General features: G+C 40.6%; 2 protein-coding genes across 5 annotated transcripts; one reads left to right on the forward strand and one right to left on the reverse strand.

Moving 5' to 3' along the window:
• Positions 1-11,630: 11,630 nt before the first annotated feature.
• Positions 11,631-13,510, reverse strand: LOC134310382 (uncharacterized). 4 transcript variants are annotated; one of them, XM_062991959.1, is made up of 7 exons: positions 13,391-13,510; positions 13,189-13,302; positions 12,925-13,083; positions 12,748-12,849; positions 12,390-12,647; positions 12,187-12,303; positions 11,631-12,062 (listed from the first exon to the last, which is right to left on the reverse strand). In XM_062991959.1, exons 1-7 carry the CDS (start codon positions 13,437-13,439, stop codon positions 11,656-11,658), a joined length of 1,206 nt encoding a protein of 401 aa, XP_062848029.1. In that variant the 5' UTR covers positions 13,440-13,510; the 3' UTR covers positions 11,631-11,655. The 4 variants fall into 4 exon arrangements, with proteins under 4 accessions (XP_062848029.1, XP_062848031.1, XP_062848028.1 ...); XM_062991961.1 differs by having other exon boundaries at positions 12,748-12,846; positions 13,189-13,305; XM_062991958.1 differs by having other exon boundaries at positions 13,189-13,305.
• Positions 13,511-17,879: 4,369 nt separating this feature from the next.
• On the forward strand, positions 17,880-20,751 carry LOC134310383 (uncharacterized). The gene is made up of 9 exons (XM_062991963.1): positions 17,880-18,225; positions 18,349-18,459; positions 18,580-18,783; positions 18,859-19,050; positions 19,136-19,246; positions 19,354-19,512; positions 19,695-19,967; positions 20,054-20,170; positions 20,387-20,751. Exons 1-9 carry the CDS (start codon positions 17,880-17,882, stop codon positions 20,482-20,484), a joined length of 1,611 nt encoding a protein of 536 aa, XP_062848033.1. The 3' UTR covers positions 20,485-20,751.
• Positions 20,752-21,045: the final 294 nt, after the last annotated feature.

Consider the following 21,045-nt stretch of genomic DNA (forward strand, 5'->3'; position numbering starts at 1 on the left):
GACATAAACTACTTGTTTCAGGTCATGCAACAGCACCTCAGTTGGGTTCATGTCAGGACATTGAAAAGTGTTATTTTGACTGTAGGTTAAGATACGGAAAGCATTGGGTTTCCCTGCCTTGAAATGTTGGTTTGGATGTGTTATTACAGTCACAGCCCACAATGATCGTTACTACCTGACAACTTTGGATTTGTGATGCTCTTTAGGAAGGTAGTATACGAGTTGTGTGAGACTTAATTTATTGGTGATGTTTTCCACTTCTGCTAACTTATGCATTACATTCATGTGTGCATTTGTTACTTTATTGATGAGGTGCATTTGTGTTTGGATGTATTGAGCAAGAAGATTTTTGTGTAGCTTTAGTGATGAGTTGTATACTGCCCATACAGAGTTTATTGTGCCCCACCAGGCTTTCTGTGCAAGAGACACCACTGTTGATAAGACCTCAGAAAATGGTTAATTTTGGTTAATTAATAGTCATTAGGTTTGAATTTGCATTTGTATTTTGGGTCATCGTTCTGACATGAAACCCAATTATGTAATAATAATTCTAATAATAATAATAATTCTAACCTTAAGCTCAGACTAAACAGATGACATTACATTCTCCTTAATAATTTTTTAATAGAGAGTTGAATTCATTGATCTCTAGTTTCTGACACAGCAAAGTACCCCCACATTAGCACGCTGCCACAGACGTATCTGACTGTTGTTATAATGTCCTTACTGTCTGGTTTGAGTGTCTGGTCTGTATACTGTAGTAAACAGAATGTCCAGCAAGCTCGGTGTCAGGTGTCCACATACTTTCCGTCATATAATGTACATGTCTCTTATAAATAGATGTAAACTCTTCGACCCCAACTGTATTTGCCATTTGTGAGTCATTTAATGCAATAACATTTTGACATAAAGATGCTGGTTTAAAGCAAACATGGCCATAGCCACATAATGCTGAAAACTGTAGTATGGCAGGATGACATATTTATGTACTATATAAATTTGGATCAACAAGCTGCGGTAACCCCATATAAATTACTAGTGGTCATTTAGAACAACAGAAATTGTGTAAGACAGAGAAAGTGCCTCTTTCAGAGTGAACCCCTTGCAGTTTTGGTGTGTGCGGAGAATATGAACATACTCGGGTTGCCAAGGTAACACAGGGGTTGCTGGAATCCATTAATAAACATGAGCTATCTTAAAAACTGTGCATGTGTTCGAGTCTACATGCATACATGAAATCTTTTTGTGTGCATGTGTGTAATATTTATTTACTCTTCTGTATGCACATGGACTGTGTGTATTGTAGATTGTTCTGTAAATGTTTGGCCAAGCTTCGGACGCAGTGTCGCGCAACACAAGTAAAGAATTAAATAAGAATGCAGCTCCCAGTTAGGACTATATCAGGCTCAGTAAAGTCAGCTCAAGTGAGGTGAATAGGAACCACCTGGCCACCTGAACTTCTTTTTTTGTTATTTTATTTATGCATTTCTCCCAATTTAGCATAGCCAATTTGTCTTCTGCTGCTGGAGACCCTGATCACGTCTGAGGAGGGTATATTTGCCTGACACACGCATATATTGCTGCTCATGCCTCCGACCCACACGCAGCCCTTAGCGGAACCCTTTCTCACCTATGCACTCTGCACAGGCGCCTCTCTATCTGCTAATCAGGGTCCTTTACACAGCATTTGAAGACCCTACCCACATAGTCCGGTCATCCCTCCCTAGCAGAAGCGTATCTGCACTGCCAATTCTGCCCACTAGATGGCACCCAGCCGACCGGTGGCAACGCCGAGTTTCGAATCAAGAAGTTCAGAATCTTGTCGCTGGTGTGCTAGTGGAATATCCCGCTGCGCCATCTGGGGGCCCACTACATCATCTTTGACATATATCTACAATATCCATATCTGACTGAACATAGTGTGGAAAGACTCATTGCATTGCACTTACATTGCATTGTCAGGACAGAAACCAAGCCATGAAGTCCAAGGAACTGACTGAGGTATCAGAAGAATAAGAAAGAACCCGACGGTCTTTCTAAAAGAGCTTCAAAAGTCTTGTACAGAGATGGGAGAACCTGTTGGATAGACAACTACGTATATCTGCAGCACATAAATCATGCCAGAGTTGAGTAAAAAGCATGAGTTAAGTATGACAGCCTGCTTGAAACAGCATGTACAGGACTGGCAGTAAGAGAAAACAGATTCACTGGTCTGATTAGAAGAAACCTGAACTCTTTGGGAAGAACAGCTAACAAAAATTAGGCACTGCTCTACACCTGGATTATACCAACCCTACAGCAAAAATGCTGGTGGCAGCAACATTACATGGGGGTGTTTCTCAGTGGCAGTGGCTGGTAATAATTGAGGAATGGATAATTGCAACCAAATACAGGAACATTCTTGAAAAAACCACCAGTTCAACACTGGAGTGCCTTTGGAACAAGTCTCTGAAGATGTGGGACACTCATAATGTCTGTCCTTGGGTATCTCAGCTAAAGCCTAGATTTAACCCTATTCAAAGCCCAGACTTAAACAATAGAAACTGATGAAACTTGAGAGGATCTGTCATGATGAATGGGATAAATTGTCCAAATCCAGTTGTGCAAAGCTTGTAGAGACAGATCTAAGAATTCTTGTAGTTTTAATTCTTGCCAATGCAGCTTCTACAAAGTGTTGAATAACAGGTATAAAGAATATGTAGACGCCTTATTAGCTTATTAGACATCCTATTTTAAAACTATGGCCATTAGTATGAATTTGGCCCTAGCTTTGAAGCTATAACAGCATCCACTCTAGCACCAAACACTGTTCCTGTGGACATTTTTGTCCATTGCATCATCAGTGCATAGTTATGTCAGGCACTGGTGTTGGATTCCATTTTATCTTAAAGGTGTTAAGTGGGGTTGGGGACAAAACTGCAGTCCACTGAAGGTTCTCCACACCAAACATGTCAAATTATGTCCCAATGGACCTTGCTTTCTGCACTGGGACAGTTATGCTGGAACAGCGTATATTATTAACAGAGCTGTAGTGTTGAATTGAGGTATAGAACACACTAATGCCAAAAGATGACCACTAACTAAATTTAAACAGTTTTTATGATGAATTCTTGTGTGCTTTTAAAAATACATAGACATGATTTCATCCTCATTTAGATTATTATTAATTAGTCAGAAAAGGAGCATTTTGATGGCACTGAAGTGTTATGTGTTTGAGTCATTGCAATACCAAGAGAAGTCAGAATGGGCAGTGATTACTTTACTGCTACAACAAAGTATTCTACTGTCTGGTTAAGGTGCTGCTATAAGCAGCAGAAGAATACAGAGAGCATAGCGTGGTCCTACATATGTGTTGAATCTGTTTGTAGGAATCCACTACTGGCCACTGAAATAAATGGTCTCTAGCTTCACCTGGTTGGAAGAAACATGTGCTAACCTGTGGCCTTCCTTGGCCAATGTGGGGTGTATTGCATGCAGGTGAAGGATTGCAATGGGGAATTGACTATGTCTATGACTATGTGAGACAAAAAAGAGGAGAAAAGGGACTTTATAATAATAATAAATATAATAATAATACAATCAATGAAGAATGTCAAGAAAGGGTAAACAATTATTAAAAAAAGCTTTAAAGAAAAGAAACTCTACGGAACTCTAAATAAAATGTCTGTTCTCTATCTAAAAGAAAAAAGCTGAATTCCTGCTAATAGCAAAGCCTGACCACAGCAATGAACAGGCCAATTTCTTCACAGCTAAAATATTTTTCCCATGTCTCTCAGAGCCAAGAGCTTCATTCATCCCAAAAATAGCCTGGCTTTGCTTACGCACTGTATTGTAAGAACACCAACCCTTGAACCAGAAGGAGGAAATAAGAAAGGAAACACAAAAGTACAAAAGGTTTGACTCAACCATTCCACCAACTTCTTGTACAAGAGTGTGGTTGCTCCTCCACATGCTGCTCTCATCAAATACACTGGGGAGAAATGACAATGTGGGTCAAAAGATCTCCAAGCTTAATTACACTGAAACCCACACTGGTTATGAGAGAATTTTTGGTTGCTTGAAAAAGGTCCAATAACAGCTCCATCATCTGCTGTTTTTTATAATGAGCAATGCTGAGCAAAAAACAGCGGGTACAACCAGCCCTGCCAGTGGTTTGGCAGTTTAACAGTGAGGAAAGCAGAAAATTATAGTAGGCAGTCCTATCCGAATCTCTTTGAACCTATTGAACCTGTAGGATTTTTTTAACCACTTATGCAGAAGTAAATGCCTCCTTTTGATCGCCTCTCATATTTGTCAAGGTCTAATCTGCAAAAGTGGTAGAAACAAAACTTTAATCTTACATGTTTTTCCATGCAGGTTAAGGCTATATGTAGGAATCTTCTACTGGCTGGTGAAAGAAAATGCCTGATTGTTTCACATGTGTTGGAGGGTGTGTGTGCTAGTCTGTAAAGCTTCTTAGCTGGCATAGATGTTGTTGCTAAGAGTTGTTGCAGAGGTTGACAGTGCACTGGGGGAATTGGACATGTCTACATTTCTTAACAAAAAAAAATTATATAACTCAAAGCAAAGTAAAGAAACAACACATTTTGTGAAACTAAAGGACCCATTGTATTTTATACTAAAATTATAACTTTAAAACTGGTTGAAATGCTTTCTATAAGTTGATAATAATAATTAATATTGCTGTCAAAGAGTCTAGCCAAATCTTCTTCACATAACTTCTTTGAATCACACACATTGCTAGGCTTTTTGGCATGAATTGTTTGTTTTAGGTCTCACCACAGCATTTCCATGGTCACTTTTAAAACTGTTTGTTTTCAGGCTTCCAGATGTGATTCCTCATAACTGCTAAAATCACAACCTCTGCTGGCTTATTGACGATGCCTGCACAGAGACGGGGGAATAATGAAGATAGATGTGTGACTCACCATGCACACTATGGATCTCTGTATGACCTTGCCTCGTGCAGGTGAAAAAGAAGCAGTCATCAGCTCTGCTACCGGCAGACTGGGCGCCTACATGAACAATGATTGGCTCGTCCATCAGGGTTAGATGCCGAAGGAGATTCCTTATAACTGATGCAGTTACAAACTCTGCTGGTTGATCGCTGGCACCTGCAGATGAACTCGTCTTGTGCAGGAAAAAAACATGCAGTCGGCTACTGTACACGTGTCGAAGGGTGTGTGTGTTAGTCTGGGCTCTTCTCGGTCAGGAGTGGAGGTTAGCAACAGTAGAGAGAAAGTGAAATGCAACAGGGTAATTAGACATGACTACATCGGGACAGAAATTGGGGAAAAAAGCTCAAAAGCAATGGTCAGCTACTGCACTAGTGTCGGAGGGCGTGTTTGGTAATCACGGGCCTCATTGGTCAGAAGCAAAAATGGAGAAATGTGATTGGGTAATTGCATATGACTACATTGGGAGGAAAACTAAAGTAAAAAAGGTTTGGGGATCATCGAGGTGGTTTTTCCACCTCGGTCATAAGGGCACTTACATTGTAAATCAAAAGTCTTTAAAATATGGTACATTAGTTTTCAAAGATTTCTACCTCTGCTACCCTTCCATGAATTTTCCAGTCTTGTAGGCATTGTCATTAATACTGACTCCCCTGGAGGCTAAAGACATCTACAGGTGCTTTTTTAACGTATTTTTGGAACCTTTTGTGATTTTGTTGTGAGCTGTTACTAAGTCTTTGAAGAAATGACAACAGGCTGGCCACTTTGAAGTAGATTCAACACTGTTTTAAGTTTCCCCTGTATAAAGATGAATGGCTTGCACTAAGGTTCTGTGAAGTCCTAGAGTGTTAGTCTTAGAAATAGCTTTGTAGCTTTTTACAGGTTGGTATATTGGCAGTTGTAGCCTAGCGGTTAAGGTACTGGAAAAGTAATCAAAAGGTTGCTGGTTCAAGCCCCACCACTGCCAGGTTGAGCAAGGCCCTTAACCCTCAATTGCTCAGACTGTATACTGTCACTGTACTGTAAGTCACTTTGGATAAAGGTGTAATAAAATGTAACAACAATTCTTTTTCAACTCTTGTGGAATGTATTAGGTTGTGCAGTAGTATTTCAATAAAAAGTTTAAGATGACAGCTTGTGCTTGATGAAAGTGTAAAGAGTCATATTAATACTCTATATATCTGGCTGACATGTAGCCTGGCTGTGTTCTGTTAGCTAAATTAGAATATAGAATATAAAAGAATGCCTTTATTTGTCATATACAGTGCCTTGCAAAAGTATTCAGCCCCCTTGAACTTTTCAACCTTTTGTCACATTTCAGGCTTCAAACATAACGATATGAAATTGTAATTTTTTGTGAAGAATCAACAACAAGTGGGACACAATCGTGAAGTGGAACGAAATTTATTGGATATTTTAAACTTTTTTTAGAAATAAAAAACTAAAAAGTGGGGCGTGCAATATTATTCAGCCCCTTTACTTTCAGTGCAGCAAACTCACTCCAGAAGTTCAGTGAGGATCTCTGAATGATCCAATGTTGACCTAAATGACTGATGGTGATAAATAGAATCCACCTGTGTGTAATCAAGTCTCCGTATAAATGCACCTGCTCTGTGACAGTCTCAGAGTTCTGTTTAAAGCGCAGAGAGCATCATGAAGACCAAGGAACACACCAGGCAGGTCCGAGATACTGTTGTGGAGAAGTTTAAAGCCGGATTTGGATACAAAAAGATTTCCCAAGCTTTAAACATCTCAAGGAGCACTGTGCAAGCGATCATATTGAAATGGAAGGAGTATCAGACCACTGCAAATCTACCAAGACCCGGCCGTCCCTCTAAACTTTCAGCTCAAACAAGGAGAAGACTGATCAGAGATGCAGCCAAGAGGCCCATGATCACTCTGAATGAACTGCAGAGATCTACAGCTGAGGTGGGAGACTCTGTCCATAGGACACAATCAGTCGTACACTGCACAAATCTGGCCTTTATGGAAGAGTGGCAAGAAGAAAGCCATTTCTCAAAGATATCTATAAAAAGTCACCTGGGAGACACACCAAACATGTGGAAGAAGGTGCTCTGGTCAGATGAAACCAAAATCGAACTTTTTGGCCACAATGCAAAACGTTATGTTTGGCGTAAAAGCAACACAGCTCATCACCCTGAACACACCATCCCCACTGTCAAACATGGTGGTGGCAGCATCATGGTTTGGGCCTGCTTTTCTTCAGCAGGGACAGGGAAGATGGTTAAAATTGATGGGAAGATGGATGGAGCCAAATACAGGACCATTCTGGAAGAAAACCTGTTGCAGTCTGCAAAAGACCTGAGACTGGGACGGAGATTTATCTTCCAACAAGACAATGATCCAAAACATAAAGCAAAATCTACAATGGAATGGTTCACAAATAAACGTATCCAGGTGTTAGAATGGCCAAGTCAAAGTCCAGACCTGAATCCCATCGAGAATCTGTGGAAAGAGCTGAAAACTGCTGTTCACAAACGCTCTCCATCCAACCTCACTGAGCTCGAGCTGTTTTGCAAGGAAGAATGGGCAAAAATTTCTGTCTCTCGATGTGCAAAACTGATAGAGACATACCCCAAGCGACTTGCAGCTGTAATCGCAGCAAAAGGTGGCGCTACAAAGTATTAACGCAAGGGGGCTGAATAATATTGCACGCCACACTTTTCAGTTTTTTATTTCTAAAAAAAGTTTAAAATATCCAATAAATTTCGTTCCACTTCACGATTGTGTCCCACTTGTTGTTGATTCTTCACAAAAAATTACAATTTCATATCGTTATGTTTGAAGCCTGAAATGTGGCAAAAGGTTGAAAAGTTCAAGGGGGCTGAATACTTTTGCAAGGCACTGTATACATATACAGAACCATGAAATTTCTTCTTCGCATAACCCAGCTTTGTTTGCGCCCCTGGAGCAAAGAGGGTTAAGGGCCTTGTTTAAGGGCCCAACAGTGGCTGCATGGCAGAGCTGGGATTCGAACTCTCAACCTTTCAGTTAATAGCTCAAAGCTCTACCCATTAGGCTACCACTGTCCCATAAAGTTGTCCCATTTTGCTGCACATGGAAAAACTTAACGTGTTATTTAAATAAATGAAATTCTGTTTTACATAACATTTTACTGAAGTTCCATTCTTGTCATTTCTTTTTTAAATGATCTAAAATCATCTAGTGGGATAAATATGCAATGACATAGACAATTGAAAAGGGGCATTTATATATTCACAACACTGTATACAGCCTTTCCTTTTTATTAAAAATACCATTTTAGTCATTCCTTCATCTTCACTTATTGCTTCATTTTGGTCTTGGTCACAGCCAGTCTGGAACTGGAAACACTAGTCAGGGAACAAAGCAGGAGAATACACTTCCCACTCCCTCAGTCATTCATACCTGGGGCAGTTAAGAGTATCCAGCATAGCTACTTGCATGTTTTTTAGAAGGGTGGGGAAAAACAAAGACACCAGACCTTGAAGCTATGAGCCTATTTCAAAAGTTGTCAGGGTACAGAGGGAATATAGCTTCAGGGCATCAGTCCATTGCAGGACATTACACACTTACATACATACACCCAGGGGCAATCAAGTAAATCCATATTTTGATTTTTTAGGATGAAACAGTAGCGCCATCAGAAAACTCATGCAGAAAAACATGTAAAAATCCCCAAAACATAAATGGTGGTGTGTCACAAATACATGTTTGTAAAAGTCAAACACTTTCTGCTGATTTTTACACACTGGGAATAAGGAGAGTTCTTGTTTGTTTTGTTCACACTGTGTTCACACATATTTCTCCCTCTACAGTGCATAATATCATTAAACGATTCAAGGAATCGGGAGGAATTTCAGTGCGTAAAGACCAAGGGCGCAAGCTTAAGCTGAACGCCTGTGATCTTCGATCCCTCAGGCAACACTGCATCAAGAACCGCCACTCAACAATAGCAGATATAACCACATGGGCAAGGGTTAGTTTGGCAAACCTTTGTCAAGCACTACAATTCGGAGTTACATGCACAAATGCCACTTAAAACTTTACTGTGCAAAAAAGAAGCCTTATGTTAACCATGTCCAGAAGCAGCGTTGACTTCTCTGGGCTCCATCACACATTGGAAACATGCTTTGTGGTCAGATGAATCAGCATTCCAGGTCTTTTTTGGAAAAAATGGACGCCGTGTGCTCCGGACTAAAGACGCAATAGACTATCCAGACTGTTATCAGCAACAAGTCCAAAAGTCAGGGTCTTTCATGGTATGGGGCTGTGTCAGTGTCCTTGGCAAAGGTCATTTACACTTCTGTGATGGCAGCATTAATGCATCAAAGTACATTGAGATCTTAGAGCAACATATGTTGCCTTTTCCAGGGACGTTCATGCATTTTTCAACAAGACAATGCAAAACCACATGCTGCACACATTACAAAGGCATGGCTGCAGAGAAGAGGGTACGAGTACTGGACTGACCTGCCTGCAGTCCTGACCTGTCCCCAATAGAGAATGTGTGTAGAATTTTGAAATGAAAAATGCGACAACTACGACCCCGTACTGTTGCACATCTTAAGACGTGTTTGCAGGAAGAATGGGACAAAATAAAAGCTGAAACACTAAATCACTTGGAATCCTCGGTGCCAAAATGTCTTTTAAGTGTGGTGAAAAGGAATGGCAACATTACAAAGTGGTAAATGCTTTACTGTCCCAACTTTGTTTTGAATGTGTTGCAGGCCTGAAATGCAGGAATGGATGTTTATTAATAAATGAAATGAAGTTGAGCAGACAAAACATGAAATATCTCGGGTTCATCCTGTCTGCAATCAAATAAAAGTCAAAGTAAATGTAAGAAACTCTGTGGTTTTATTATTTGCATTTTTCATCCTGTCCCAAATTTTTCTGATTTGGGGTTGTGAGTTGAAGTGGCACAGCTGAGTGTGACTATTTTATTACAGTCCCAATAAATGCCTCACTACTCGCCACCAAAAGAAAAGGAAGAACCTTTCCACGGTGACATGCTGCCATGAAAACTTGGTTCAGTCTTTGTATTTGTCAATCTACTTACCCTAATAAACATAGCCAACATCTTTGTTGAGACTTGCATAAAAGAGAAAGTAGCACTACAGTGTATGAAAGACAGAGTATGCATGTCTGTCCATGTACTATTGGGTGTGGTCACACTGGGAGAAGATTTTAGCTTGATAATGTTTACTATGATGGTGCAGTTAGCAAGCCTGCTTAAAATTGGTTGATCCTAGTTGGTGTCGGTATGGTCTAACAGATTAAGATGGCTAGCAGCCACACTAAACTATCTTGGTGACCATTTTTAATAGGAAATGTGCAATGTTTTAGCATTTAGCTTTGGCTAACTTGCAATTTGAGATTAATTCTCCTTTTCATCATTGTAATTCACTCACTCACCCACTCACTTTCTTAACTGCTTATCCAATTAGCGTCGTGTGTGTGTGTGTGGGGGGGGGGGGGGGGGGTGCTGGAGCCTATCCCAGCTTTTCAATGGGAGCAAGGCACACAGTAACACCCTGGACGGGGCGCCAGTCCATCTCAGGGCAGACACACATACACATACACACACATACACACAATTAATCTGACTGCATGTTTTTGAACTGTGGGAGGAAACCGGAGCTCCTGGAGGAAACCTACGCAGACACGAGGAGAACATGCAAACTCCGCACAGAGAGGACCTGGACCGCCCTGCATTGTAATTTTACTTCTGAAATTTAATTTGTGGACTGAATCAGGTCAGACAAAGTAAAAAGTCATTTTTGTTGTGGCAGAATTTTTATGCAGCAGTGAAAGCTAATGTTTACCTGATGGTCCTAAGTCATATGCACATGGACATCTAAACTAGGTACAGTCTGGCTAATACTTTGTATAGGACTGTGTATAGGGCATAATTTGTTAATTCTCTTGTTTTCCTGTTTGGCCCTGCTTTTTTGTTCCTTTATTAAACACAAACAAATGATTTAGCAGTTTCTAGAAATTACTGGATCTTACTAATCTCTTGTAGCTTTGTGCATAAAATCGGACATGATCTTGGTGTGGTCTTTGCAGGACACACTGCTGAATTTTCTCTAGTTGATAGTTTGTAGGTATATTATAAATCATTAAATGTGTACAAATCAGACATCATTTGGGGGCTGTGATAGAAAATCATTTGAAGTATAATCAAATTCTTCAAATTAGAATCAAAGAAGAAAATCCTTCAAATTAAACCTAAATAAAAATCCTTTGAATCGGAATCAAATAGAAATCCTTCAAATCAGAACTAAATAAAAAATCCTTCAAATCAGACTTAAATAGAAATCCCTTGAATCTGAATTAATAGAAATCCACTGACTCAGAATCAAACAGAATCCCATTAAATCAGAATCAAATAGAAATCCACTGAATCAGAATCAAATAGAAATCCTCTGAATCAATATCAGAAGTATCTCACTCCTCCTGCTCAATGTCATTTAAATGTGTCTCACAGCAGCTAGTGTTGCAGCCACACAGCTCCAGGGACCTCGGTTTGATCCTTAAAACTTCTATATTTTTTCCTGATAGTCCAATGCCCAAAAAACATGTTAGTAGGTGGATTAACTTCTCTCAAATATCCACAGGTATGAGTGAATAGGACAAATAAAAGAATAAATAAATTCATAAGAGACTGCAGCAGGTGTGCTTTTATTTTATTTATTCAGTAATAATAATAATTAGGGTAATAATAATAATTTGGGTAATAATAATAATTTGGGTAATAATAATAATTCGGGGCTGGTGGTGTCCACAAGTTTCTCCTCTCCCACTGACGGCCTCCATATCTCCAGTCATTCCTCTCCTCCATCCCATAATTTCTCCACACAGGTTCTGGGGGGTGCTGGCCATATTGGTACCTTCTTCCTTCACCAGAATTTCTCACCACCTCTGAATAGGTGGCTTCTCTTCGTCCTCCTGCTCTTTCCTGACCTTCAGCAGATCTTCTCTGTTCTCTTGGTCTAGCTTGAGCTGCAGCTACAGATCCTCTGTGGTTCCTCTGAGCCATTCTGGCTCCTTCTGAGGCTCTGCTAGCGTTCTGCAGCTCTTTATTCTCCACAATCTGTTCCACTGTGGTAGAGAAACAGAGAAGCAGTAGTATTGGCTGATTTAAATTATCACTAGGTGTGGGTGAGTGAGTCTATTGATCTCTGTGACACCCACACTACCTTCTGGTATATGTCTGGAGTTTTACCTTCTTCCTTCTTTTTGTAATTAATTTTTCGTCCTTTTCCTCTTGTTCCTCTCCTCACCCTCTTTTTCGGTTTCCCACCCCCTTCTTTATCCATTAATTTAATTGAGAATTCTTTTGCTGGAATGGTTTAAAATAATAACGTTATTATTTAATTAGCAACAGGTGGTGTTCATGATCATCATGATCTACTGATCATAACTCACCCAGATTACTGGCCTCAGTCTCATCCTGGATGATGTTCATCATCTGGGCATCTTCAGATTTGACACCCACTTCAGCCTCCACAACATCCATAACATCTGGAATCTGATCTTCTGCTTTACCAGATTCCTCTTTCTCTCTCTTCTTGTAATTTATTTTTTGACCGTGCCCCCGTGTTCCTCTCCCCACACTTTTCTTTTTTAGGGTTTCCTCTCCTCCTTCATTCAGCCGCTCATCTTTCTTGATGATTTTTTCTCCATCTGTAATCAATAAAAAAGCAAAAGATCAATCTGATTATCAGCTTTGTTTCTACACAGAGGACGGAGATGCTGCTGTCAGATCTTTTTGCTGGTTATTTACCTTTGGGATCGAGATTTATGTCTACAAAAGCATCCAGGTGAACAGGTATCTGCTCTTCAGCTTCCACCTGAACTTCAGCTTCCATCAGCAGCTCATTTCCTGCTTTCATTTAGAAAAGATCAGTAAGTATCTGGTCGTTCTTCTTCTACAATGAGATGTTTAGTTTTCATGTCTTACTCAGACTCTGCTGGTTAATCTTCTCCATCTCGTCCACTTCATTCTGCTGCTTTGTGACTTTCAGCTCGATCTCATCCAGGATGAGGTTCAGTATCGGTTCAACCTCAGCTCTAATGTCATTTTCAACCTCCACCATATTTATCACCTCCACCACCATTTCTGATTTAAACATCCAATCAATAGAATAATGAGCTGGATCATTAATAACATCTGGTGCTTTGTAGCTGCTTCCATCCATCAAATTTCATCCATGCTTTTACTCACCAAGACCTTCATCCATACTGGCTTCACTGTTATTGAGGAGAAACTTTACATCATCAGCCGTTTCAGCTGTTTCAGTCTCAACTGCTTCATCCATTGCTTCTGGAACCTTCTCTCCTGCTTTAACATGAAGAAATAATCAGAACTGCTCGACTGCTCTGCTGGATCTCCATCACAGTATCTGATATTAGGTGGCTTCACTTACCCAGAAGCTGCTCTCCAGATCCATTCAGATCATCCAGCATGTTCTCCATGAGGTTTAAGTTTCATTAAAGAGAAACTTTGTCACGTCTTGAGCAGTTTCAGCCTTAGCTGCTTCATCCACTAACTTCATTGAGGATTCTGTTGCTGGACTGGTTTAAATAATAACGTTTTGATTTAATTAGCAACAGCTGATGTTTGGTGATTTTACATTTCAACTGTCAAATTGAAGCAGCACAAAAGGTCCAGACCCCCCACCACTCAAATCAAATCAAATCGAAGATCTAATCTCATTTTCAGTTACTACAACCCCAAATCAGAAAAAGTTGGGACAGTATGAAAAATGCAAATAAAAGTAAAACACAGTGTTTCTTACATTGACTTTTATTTGATTGCAGACAGGATGAACCCAAGATATTTCATGTTTTATCTGCTCAACTTCATTTCATTTATTAATAAACATCCATTCATTTCATTCCATCCCTGTTGCATTTTAGACCTGCAACACAAAAACGGGACGGGAGCAATTTAGGGCTAGTAATGAGGTGAAAAAACAAAATAATGATGCGATTTTAAACAGGTGACGTCAACAGGTGATTATAATCATGGTTTGGTACTTTGATGAGGAAAGATGGCCAGAGATTCTCCAGTTTAACAACAAATGCATGAGAAAATGATTGAAATGTTTAAAAACAATGTACCTCAAAGAAAGATTGGAAGGGATTTGCATATTGCTCCCTCTACAGTGCATAATATCATTAAATCATTCAAGGAATCAGGAATTTCAGTGCATAAAGGCCAAAGGCGCAAGCTTAAACTGAATGCCCGTGATCTTTGATCCGTCAGACGTCACTGCATCAAGAACCACCACTCAACAATAGCTGATATAACCACATGGGCAAGGGATTACTTTGGCAAACCTTTGTACTACAATACAGTAGTTACCGTGAATAACATTTTGCAGCCACTGAACACTTCACCTAACCACATGTACTCAACTGAACTGTGTGACAAGTTTATGTCATTTTTCAATTCCAAAATCCAAAATATTCACCAGCAGCTGTACTCTCCACTATCTCTTTGTAGGAACTAAGACCACTCTCGCCAAAACCCAATCGTTTACTTTGAACTTTGAAAACTCTAGCACCCTCTTACATCTCAGATTTACTCCAAGTCTACAATACCACCCGCACTCTTAGGTCTTCCTCAGCCTTCCAACTTTCTATTCCTTCTGTCCGTCTGTCGACTATGGGCACGAGGGCTTTTAGCCACTCTGCCCCTTCTCTCTGGAACACCCTCCCAATCCATATCCGTACTATCGATTGTTTCTCTACTTTTAAATCCCAACTTAAAACTCACCTCTTCAAGCTAGCCTACTACTAATCTTTCGAACTTGATTGGTACTACTACCCCCAATATTTGTTTTACAGTGTTTACATTTGACTGTTTATAGAGATTGTATTGATTTTATGAGTGAGTTTGTACTGATTAAAAAAAAAAAAAAAATTTATCTTTATTGATTTCTATTAGATTTTAATGATTTATTGATGTCTGTTACTGAGTGTTTTGAAAGGCGCCATAAATAAAATGGATTATTATTATTATTATCATTATTATTAAAACTTTACTGTGCAAAAAAGAAGCCTTATGTTATGTGGGCTCAGAGACATCTAGGATGGACCATCACACAGTGGAATCGTGTATTTTGGTCAGATGAATCAGCATTCCAGGTCTTTTCTGGACAAAATTGACACCGTGTGCTCTGGACCAAAGATGAAAAGGACCATCCAGACTGTTATCAGCAACAAGTCCAAAAGTCAGGGTCTGTAATGGTATGGGGCTGTGTCAGTGCCCTTGGCAAAGGTCATTAACACTTCTGTGATGGCAGCATTAATGCAGAAAAGTACATTGAGATCTTAGTGCAACATATGCTGCCTTCAAGACGTCATCTTTTCCAGGGACGTCCATGCATTTTTCAACAAGACAATGCAAAACCACATGCTGCACATTAATATGCAAAGGCATGGCTGAGGAAGAAGAGGGTACTGGACTGGCCTGCCTGCTGTCCTGACCTGTCCCCAATAGGGAATTTTGAAAGGAAAAATGCAACAACGACGACCTCATACTAACCGGGTTTCCATCCAAACATTTCGCAAGTGTAATGCGCATTTACGAAATATCGGCAGAAAAAAAAGCGAAAAATGTTGCGTTTCCATCAACTACAGTTATGCGAAAAAACCTTTACATGACGTGTCAACGCGCTGCAGAGAAACGAGCAAGATGGAGAGATTTAATTCGGTTTTTGCTGTAAATAGAATTTTATTTACAACTATTTGCCATCTTTTTATGGTTATGTTGTTTGCAGCTAAGAGACGTCAGGCAGAACGAGCAATGGCCCATCTAATGTGGGCTCAAATCTTCGTGCCAAGGTGACATTCACCTCGCATCTGGGAACGTAAACGCACTAAACAATTTTGGGAGCACATTGTGCAGAACCATTTTTCAAACGAGCTTTGGATCTAGAATTTCAGTATGTCAAAATCAGCCTTTAATGAGCTATGCACAATGATCGGGTCATCTGTAGAGCCAAAAGTTTACAGTCACCGGCCACCCGTGCCAACTGAAAAGAGGATTGCTATTGCCTTGTACAAGTAGTAGTGGGCGAGACGTTCGGCGTGAGCGTAACAACAGTTCACTGTAGTGTGTACGCTGTATGCCAAGCAATAACATCAAAACTAATGAAACATTACATCGTATTACCAAATGCGCAGGAGGCAGAAGAAATAGCACAGCGTAATTATGCAGCGCACCACATACCACAGGTGTACGGTGCACTGGATGGTACACACATTCCAATCCTCCCTCCAGCAGTAAACGTCATCGTTTATTCACAAAACCGGTTTCCATCCCCTTTTTTTCGCACTTCGGCGATGCGATATTCTAACTTTTCCACCTCGTTCAAGCGTGAAAACTTTTTTTGCGATATTTGGGTCTTTTTTCAAATTTTTAGCTTTTCCATCCAGGTTTTTTAATGCGCATTTTCAAAATTCGCAAAAAGTTGGTGGATGGAAAACCCTCTACTGTTGCACATCTTAAGACGTGTTTGCGGGAAGAATAGGACAAAATAAAAGCTGAAACACTAAATCACTTTGTATCCTCTGTGCCAAAATCTAAGTAAATGTAAGAAACTGTGTTTTTTTATTATTTGCATTCTCCATGCCATCCCAACTTTTTCTGATTTGGGGTTGTAGACTTATTACTTTATATTCATTTTTTTTGCATTCTTGAGAGCAGGCACAAACAAACACTCACATTCACAGACACACACACACACACACACACACAACCACACACGTTCGGCAATTTTCAGTAGCTTTCGTGGATTCCATAGTCAAAGGAAAGATGTGCTTCTCTACACATGTGATCATGTGTCAAAACATGGACGAGAATGACCACCTTTCTAATATTGTGTTGGTCCCCCTTTTGCTGCCAAAACAGTCCTGCAACTATGATGCACTGTGTATTCTGACACCTTTCTATCAGAACCAGCATTAACTTCTTCAGCAATTTGAGCTACAGAAGCTCGTCTGTTGGATCAGACCACATGGGCCAGCCTTCGCTCCCCACGTGCATCAATGAGCCTTGGCCGCCCATGACCCTGTCACCGGTTTACCACTGTTCCTTCCTTGGACCACTTTTGATAGACACTGACCACTGCAGGAGCTGCAGTTTAGGAGATGCTCTGACCCAATCATCTAGCCATTACAATTAGGTAAACTCACTCAAACTCACTCGTCAAACTCACTCAAATCCTTACGCATTTTTCCTGTTTCTAACACATCAACTTTGAGGATAAAATGTTCACTGGCTGCCTAATATATTCCACCCACTAACAGGTGCCATAACTGAAAATTAAATTAGATATTAGATTTGATGTAATTTGATTTGAGTGGTGGGGGGTGCATGGGGTCTGGACCTTTCATGCTGCTTCAATCTGACAGTTGAAAACTGTTGCGCTGGGAGTAAACCGGACCCACCCCAACCCTGACCAGGATAAAGTGGGTGGTTAAAATAAATTTATATCAGTATTTTAAATAAAAATGTTCAGATCCTTACTGAATGTATCAATAGAAAGAAAAACTGTAAATTGTTTTAATATTAAACTAGTGTGGGAGTGGAGTGTAGTGGAGTGGGGGGTGAGGAGTGAGAGAGGAATGGACTGGGGGGTGAGCAGTAGGAGTGGGGAGGTGTCGGGATGAGGAGTGAGGGGGGAATGGAGTTGTGGGGTGAACCGTGAGAGTGGAGAGGTGTGTGAGGGGTGATCAGTGAGAGTGGAGAGGTGTGTGAGGGGTGAGCAGTGTGGGGGGGGGGGTGCACAGATGTGACGATTTATAGAACTGTGTGATGTCATAATGGTTCTGCTGCAGGTAGTCGGACCACTGGAGCATTTCAGCTCAGTGTGAGTTTGGGCGTGGAAGAGAGCAGGTGAAAAAATGTCTTGTCTACTGTGGTTTTTGTCGAAGTTTCGTCCGAAGACACGGGAACGGCCGGATGGCGACCGTGAAGAGGACGAACCTGAGACCCAGAAAAAAAGCAAACATGAAAAAAAATGGAAGTGTAAAAACTGGAGGAGGATTTTTAAGAAAAAGAAGAAGGTGGAGGGTGATGGAGAGGCAGGACAGAGCAGTGTAATGGAGAAGCCATTAAACATTTACAATGGAGATGGTGCTGAAGTGCTCATGGTTCTGGTGGAGAAAACTGAACCTGATCCTGCAGATAGAGAGGATTTGATGAACTGCAGGCTGGATGGAGCTGAGAAGATTATCAGCCAGCAGCAGAGTGAGTAGATGAAACCACTTGGACGGGGAGGGTCCTATCATAGAAACATCATCAATAACAGGGTGGTGTGATGCTGGAAACCATCATGAAGTTCATTATTCATAATATTTCTTTATTTTACAGCTCCACATCAAATCCTGGATGGAACTGATGAAGCAGCTGAAGATAGAGCTGTTGAAGATCTCGGGAACTTCCTGCTGGATGAGAATGAGGCTGATGCCGACCATCCTAATGGTAAGTAAAGTTACCCAGGATTAGGTCCCATTGTACCAACACGGCTGGGCACAGGTTAAAAGTGGTTATTAAAACACCACCTGGAGAACTGAAGAACTGTGGTTTTTCATTGTCAAGCAGGAAATGAGATCTTGGGAGTGATGGACCTAAACACAGAGACTGAGGATGAGGATTGTAGAGAGCTCATGAACTTCCTCCTGAAAAAAACTGAGGAACAGATTGAGCTCCTAAAAATGAACGATAAAGAAGTTGAGTTTGAGGCCATCACAGAGCTCAAAGAAAACATGATGGATGATGTGGAGACGCCGTGCAACAAACTTCTGGGTAAGTAAGCAGAAACATGCTGTTTTAACAGAGGCCCAGAAGATATAAAGTTCTCAATATTTCTTTATGTTACAGAAGGAGATACGATCACAGAGGAGATGGATGCAGAAGGTGGACTTGCATTAGTTAAAGAGTTGGTGAACGTTCTCCTGGAAAAGACAGAGGAAAAGATTGAGCTTCTGAATGTTAAAGATGCAGAAGCTGAGACTGAAAACCTCATGGAGAACATGCTGGATGATCTGGATGGATCTGGAGAGCAGCTTCTGGGTAAGTAAAGCCACCTAATGTCAGATACTGTAATGGAGATCCAGCAGAGCAGTCGAGCAGTTCTGATTATTTTTTCATGTTAAAGCAGGAAAGAAGGTTCCAGAAGCAATGGATGAAGCAGTTGAGACTGAAACAGCTGAGGATGTGATGAAGTTTCTCCTCAATAAGAGTGAAGCCAGCATGGATGAAGGTCTTGGTAAGTAAAAGCATGGATGAAATCTGATGGATAGTAGCTGCTACAAAGCACCAGATGTTCTACTAATGATCCAGCTCATTATTCTATTGATTGGATGTTTAAATCAGAAATGGTGGTGGAGGTGATGAATATGGTGGAGGTTGAAAATGACATTAGAGCTGAGGTTGAACAGATACTGAACCTCATCCTGGATGAGATCGAGCTAAAAGTCACAAAGCAGCAGAATGAAGTGGACGAGATGGAGAAGATTAACCAGCAGATTCTGAGTAAGACATGAAAACGAAACATCTCATTTTAGGCCAGATACTGACTGATCTTTTCTAAATGAAAGCAGGAAATGAGCTGCTGATGGAAGCTGAAGTTCAGGTGGAAGCTGAAGAGCAGATACGTGTTCACTTGAGCAATATAACAATAATAATCAGGTTGATCTTCTGCTTTTAATTTCCAGTGATTAAAGATGAAGAGAAGGACATTAAGAAAGATGAGCTCCTGAATGAAGGAGGGGATGGAAACCTGAAGAAGAAGAGGGTGAGGAGAGGAACACGGGGACACGGTCGGAAAATCAATTACAAGAGGAGAGAGAAAGAGGAATCTGGTAAAGCAGAAGATCAGATTCCAGATGTTATGGATGTTGTGGAGGCTGAAGCGGGCATCAGATCTGAGGTTGCCCAGATGATGAACATCCAGGATGAGACTGAAGCCAGTAATGGCCAACATCTGGGTGAGTTATGATCAGTAGATCATGATGATCAGGAACATCACCTGTTGCTAATTAAATCATAACGTTATTATTTTAAACCATTCCAGAAAAAGAACCCACAATGAAGTTAATGGATAAAGAAGGGGGTGGAAAACTGAAAAAGAGGGTGAGGAGAGGAACAAGAGGAAAAGGACGAAAAATTAATTACAAAAAGAAGGAAGAAGGTAAAACATCAGAAAGAAAACAAACATGGGCAACAGTTGAATACCTGGTGGTAATTTAAATCAGCCAGTCCACCTTCTGCGTGTTTTCGGGAGGTGGACAGTAGGACTTTCTCCACAAGACAGTTCAGCTGTGCTTGATGTGTATTCATGTGATTTAAACCCTCTGTATTGGATTCCATGTTAAACTGCTGCTGCTTCTCTGTTTCTCTACCACAGTGGAACAGGTTGTGGAGAATAAAGAGCCTCACAGAGAAGATCTGCTGAAGGTCAGAAAAGAGCAGGAGGACGAAGAGAAGCCACCTATTCAGAGGTGATGAGAAATGCCTATGGAGGAACAAGCTGGTACGGACCAGAATACAGAATGAGAACACCCTACTGGTACCAATATGGCCAGCACCCCCCAGAACCTGTGTGGAGAAATTATGGGATGGAGGAGAGGAATGACTGGAGATATGGAGGCCGTCAGTGGGAGAGGAGAAACTTGTGGACACCACCAGCCCCAAATTATTATTATTATCCAAATTATTATTATAACCAGAATTATTATTATTATTGAATAAATAAAATTAAAGCACACCTGCTGCAGTCTCTTATGAATTTATTTATTTATTCATTTATTTGTCCTGTTCACTAATACCTGTGGATATTTGAGAGGAGCTAATCCACCTATTAACATGTTTCTTGGGCATTGGACTATCAGGAAAAAATACAGAAGTTTTAAGGCTCAAACCGAGGTCCCTGGAGCTGTGTGGAGCCAACACTAGCTGCTGTGAGACACATTTAAATGACATTGAGCAGGAGAAGCGAGATACTTCTGATATTGATTCAGAGGATTTCTATTTGATTCTGATTCAGAGGATTTCTATTTGATTCTG

The sequence above is a fragment of the Trichomycterus rosablanca genome, chromosome 3, assembly GCF_030014385.1.
Source record: "Trichomycterus rosablanca isolate fTriRos1 chromosome 3, fTriRos1.hap1, whole genome shotgun sequence".
Lineage (NCBI taxonomy): Eukaryota > Metazoa > Chordata > Actinopteri > Siluriformes > Trichomycteridae > Trichomycterus > Trichomycterus rosablanca.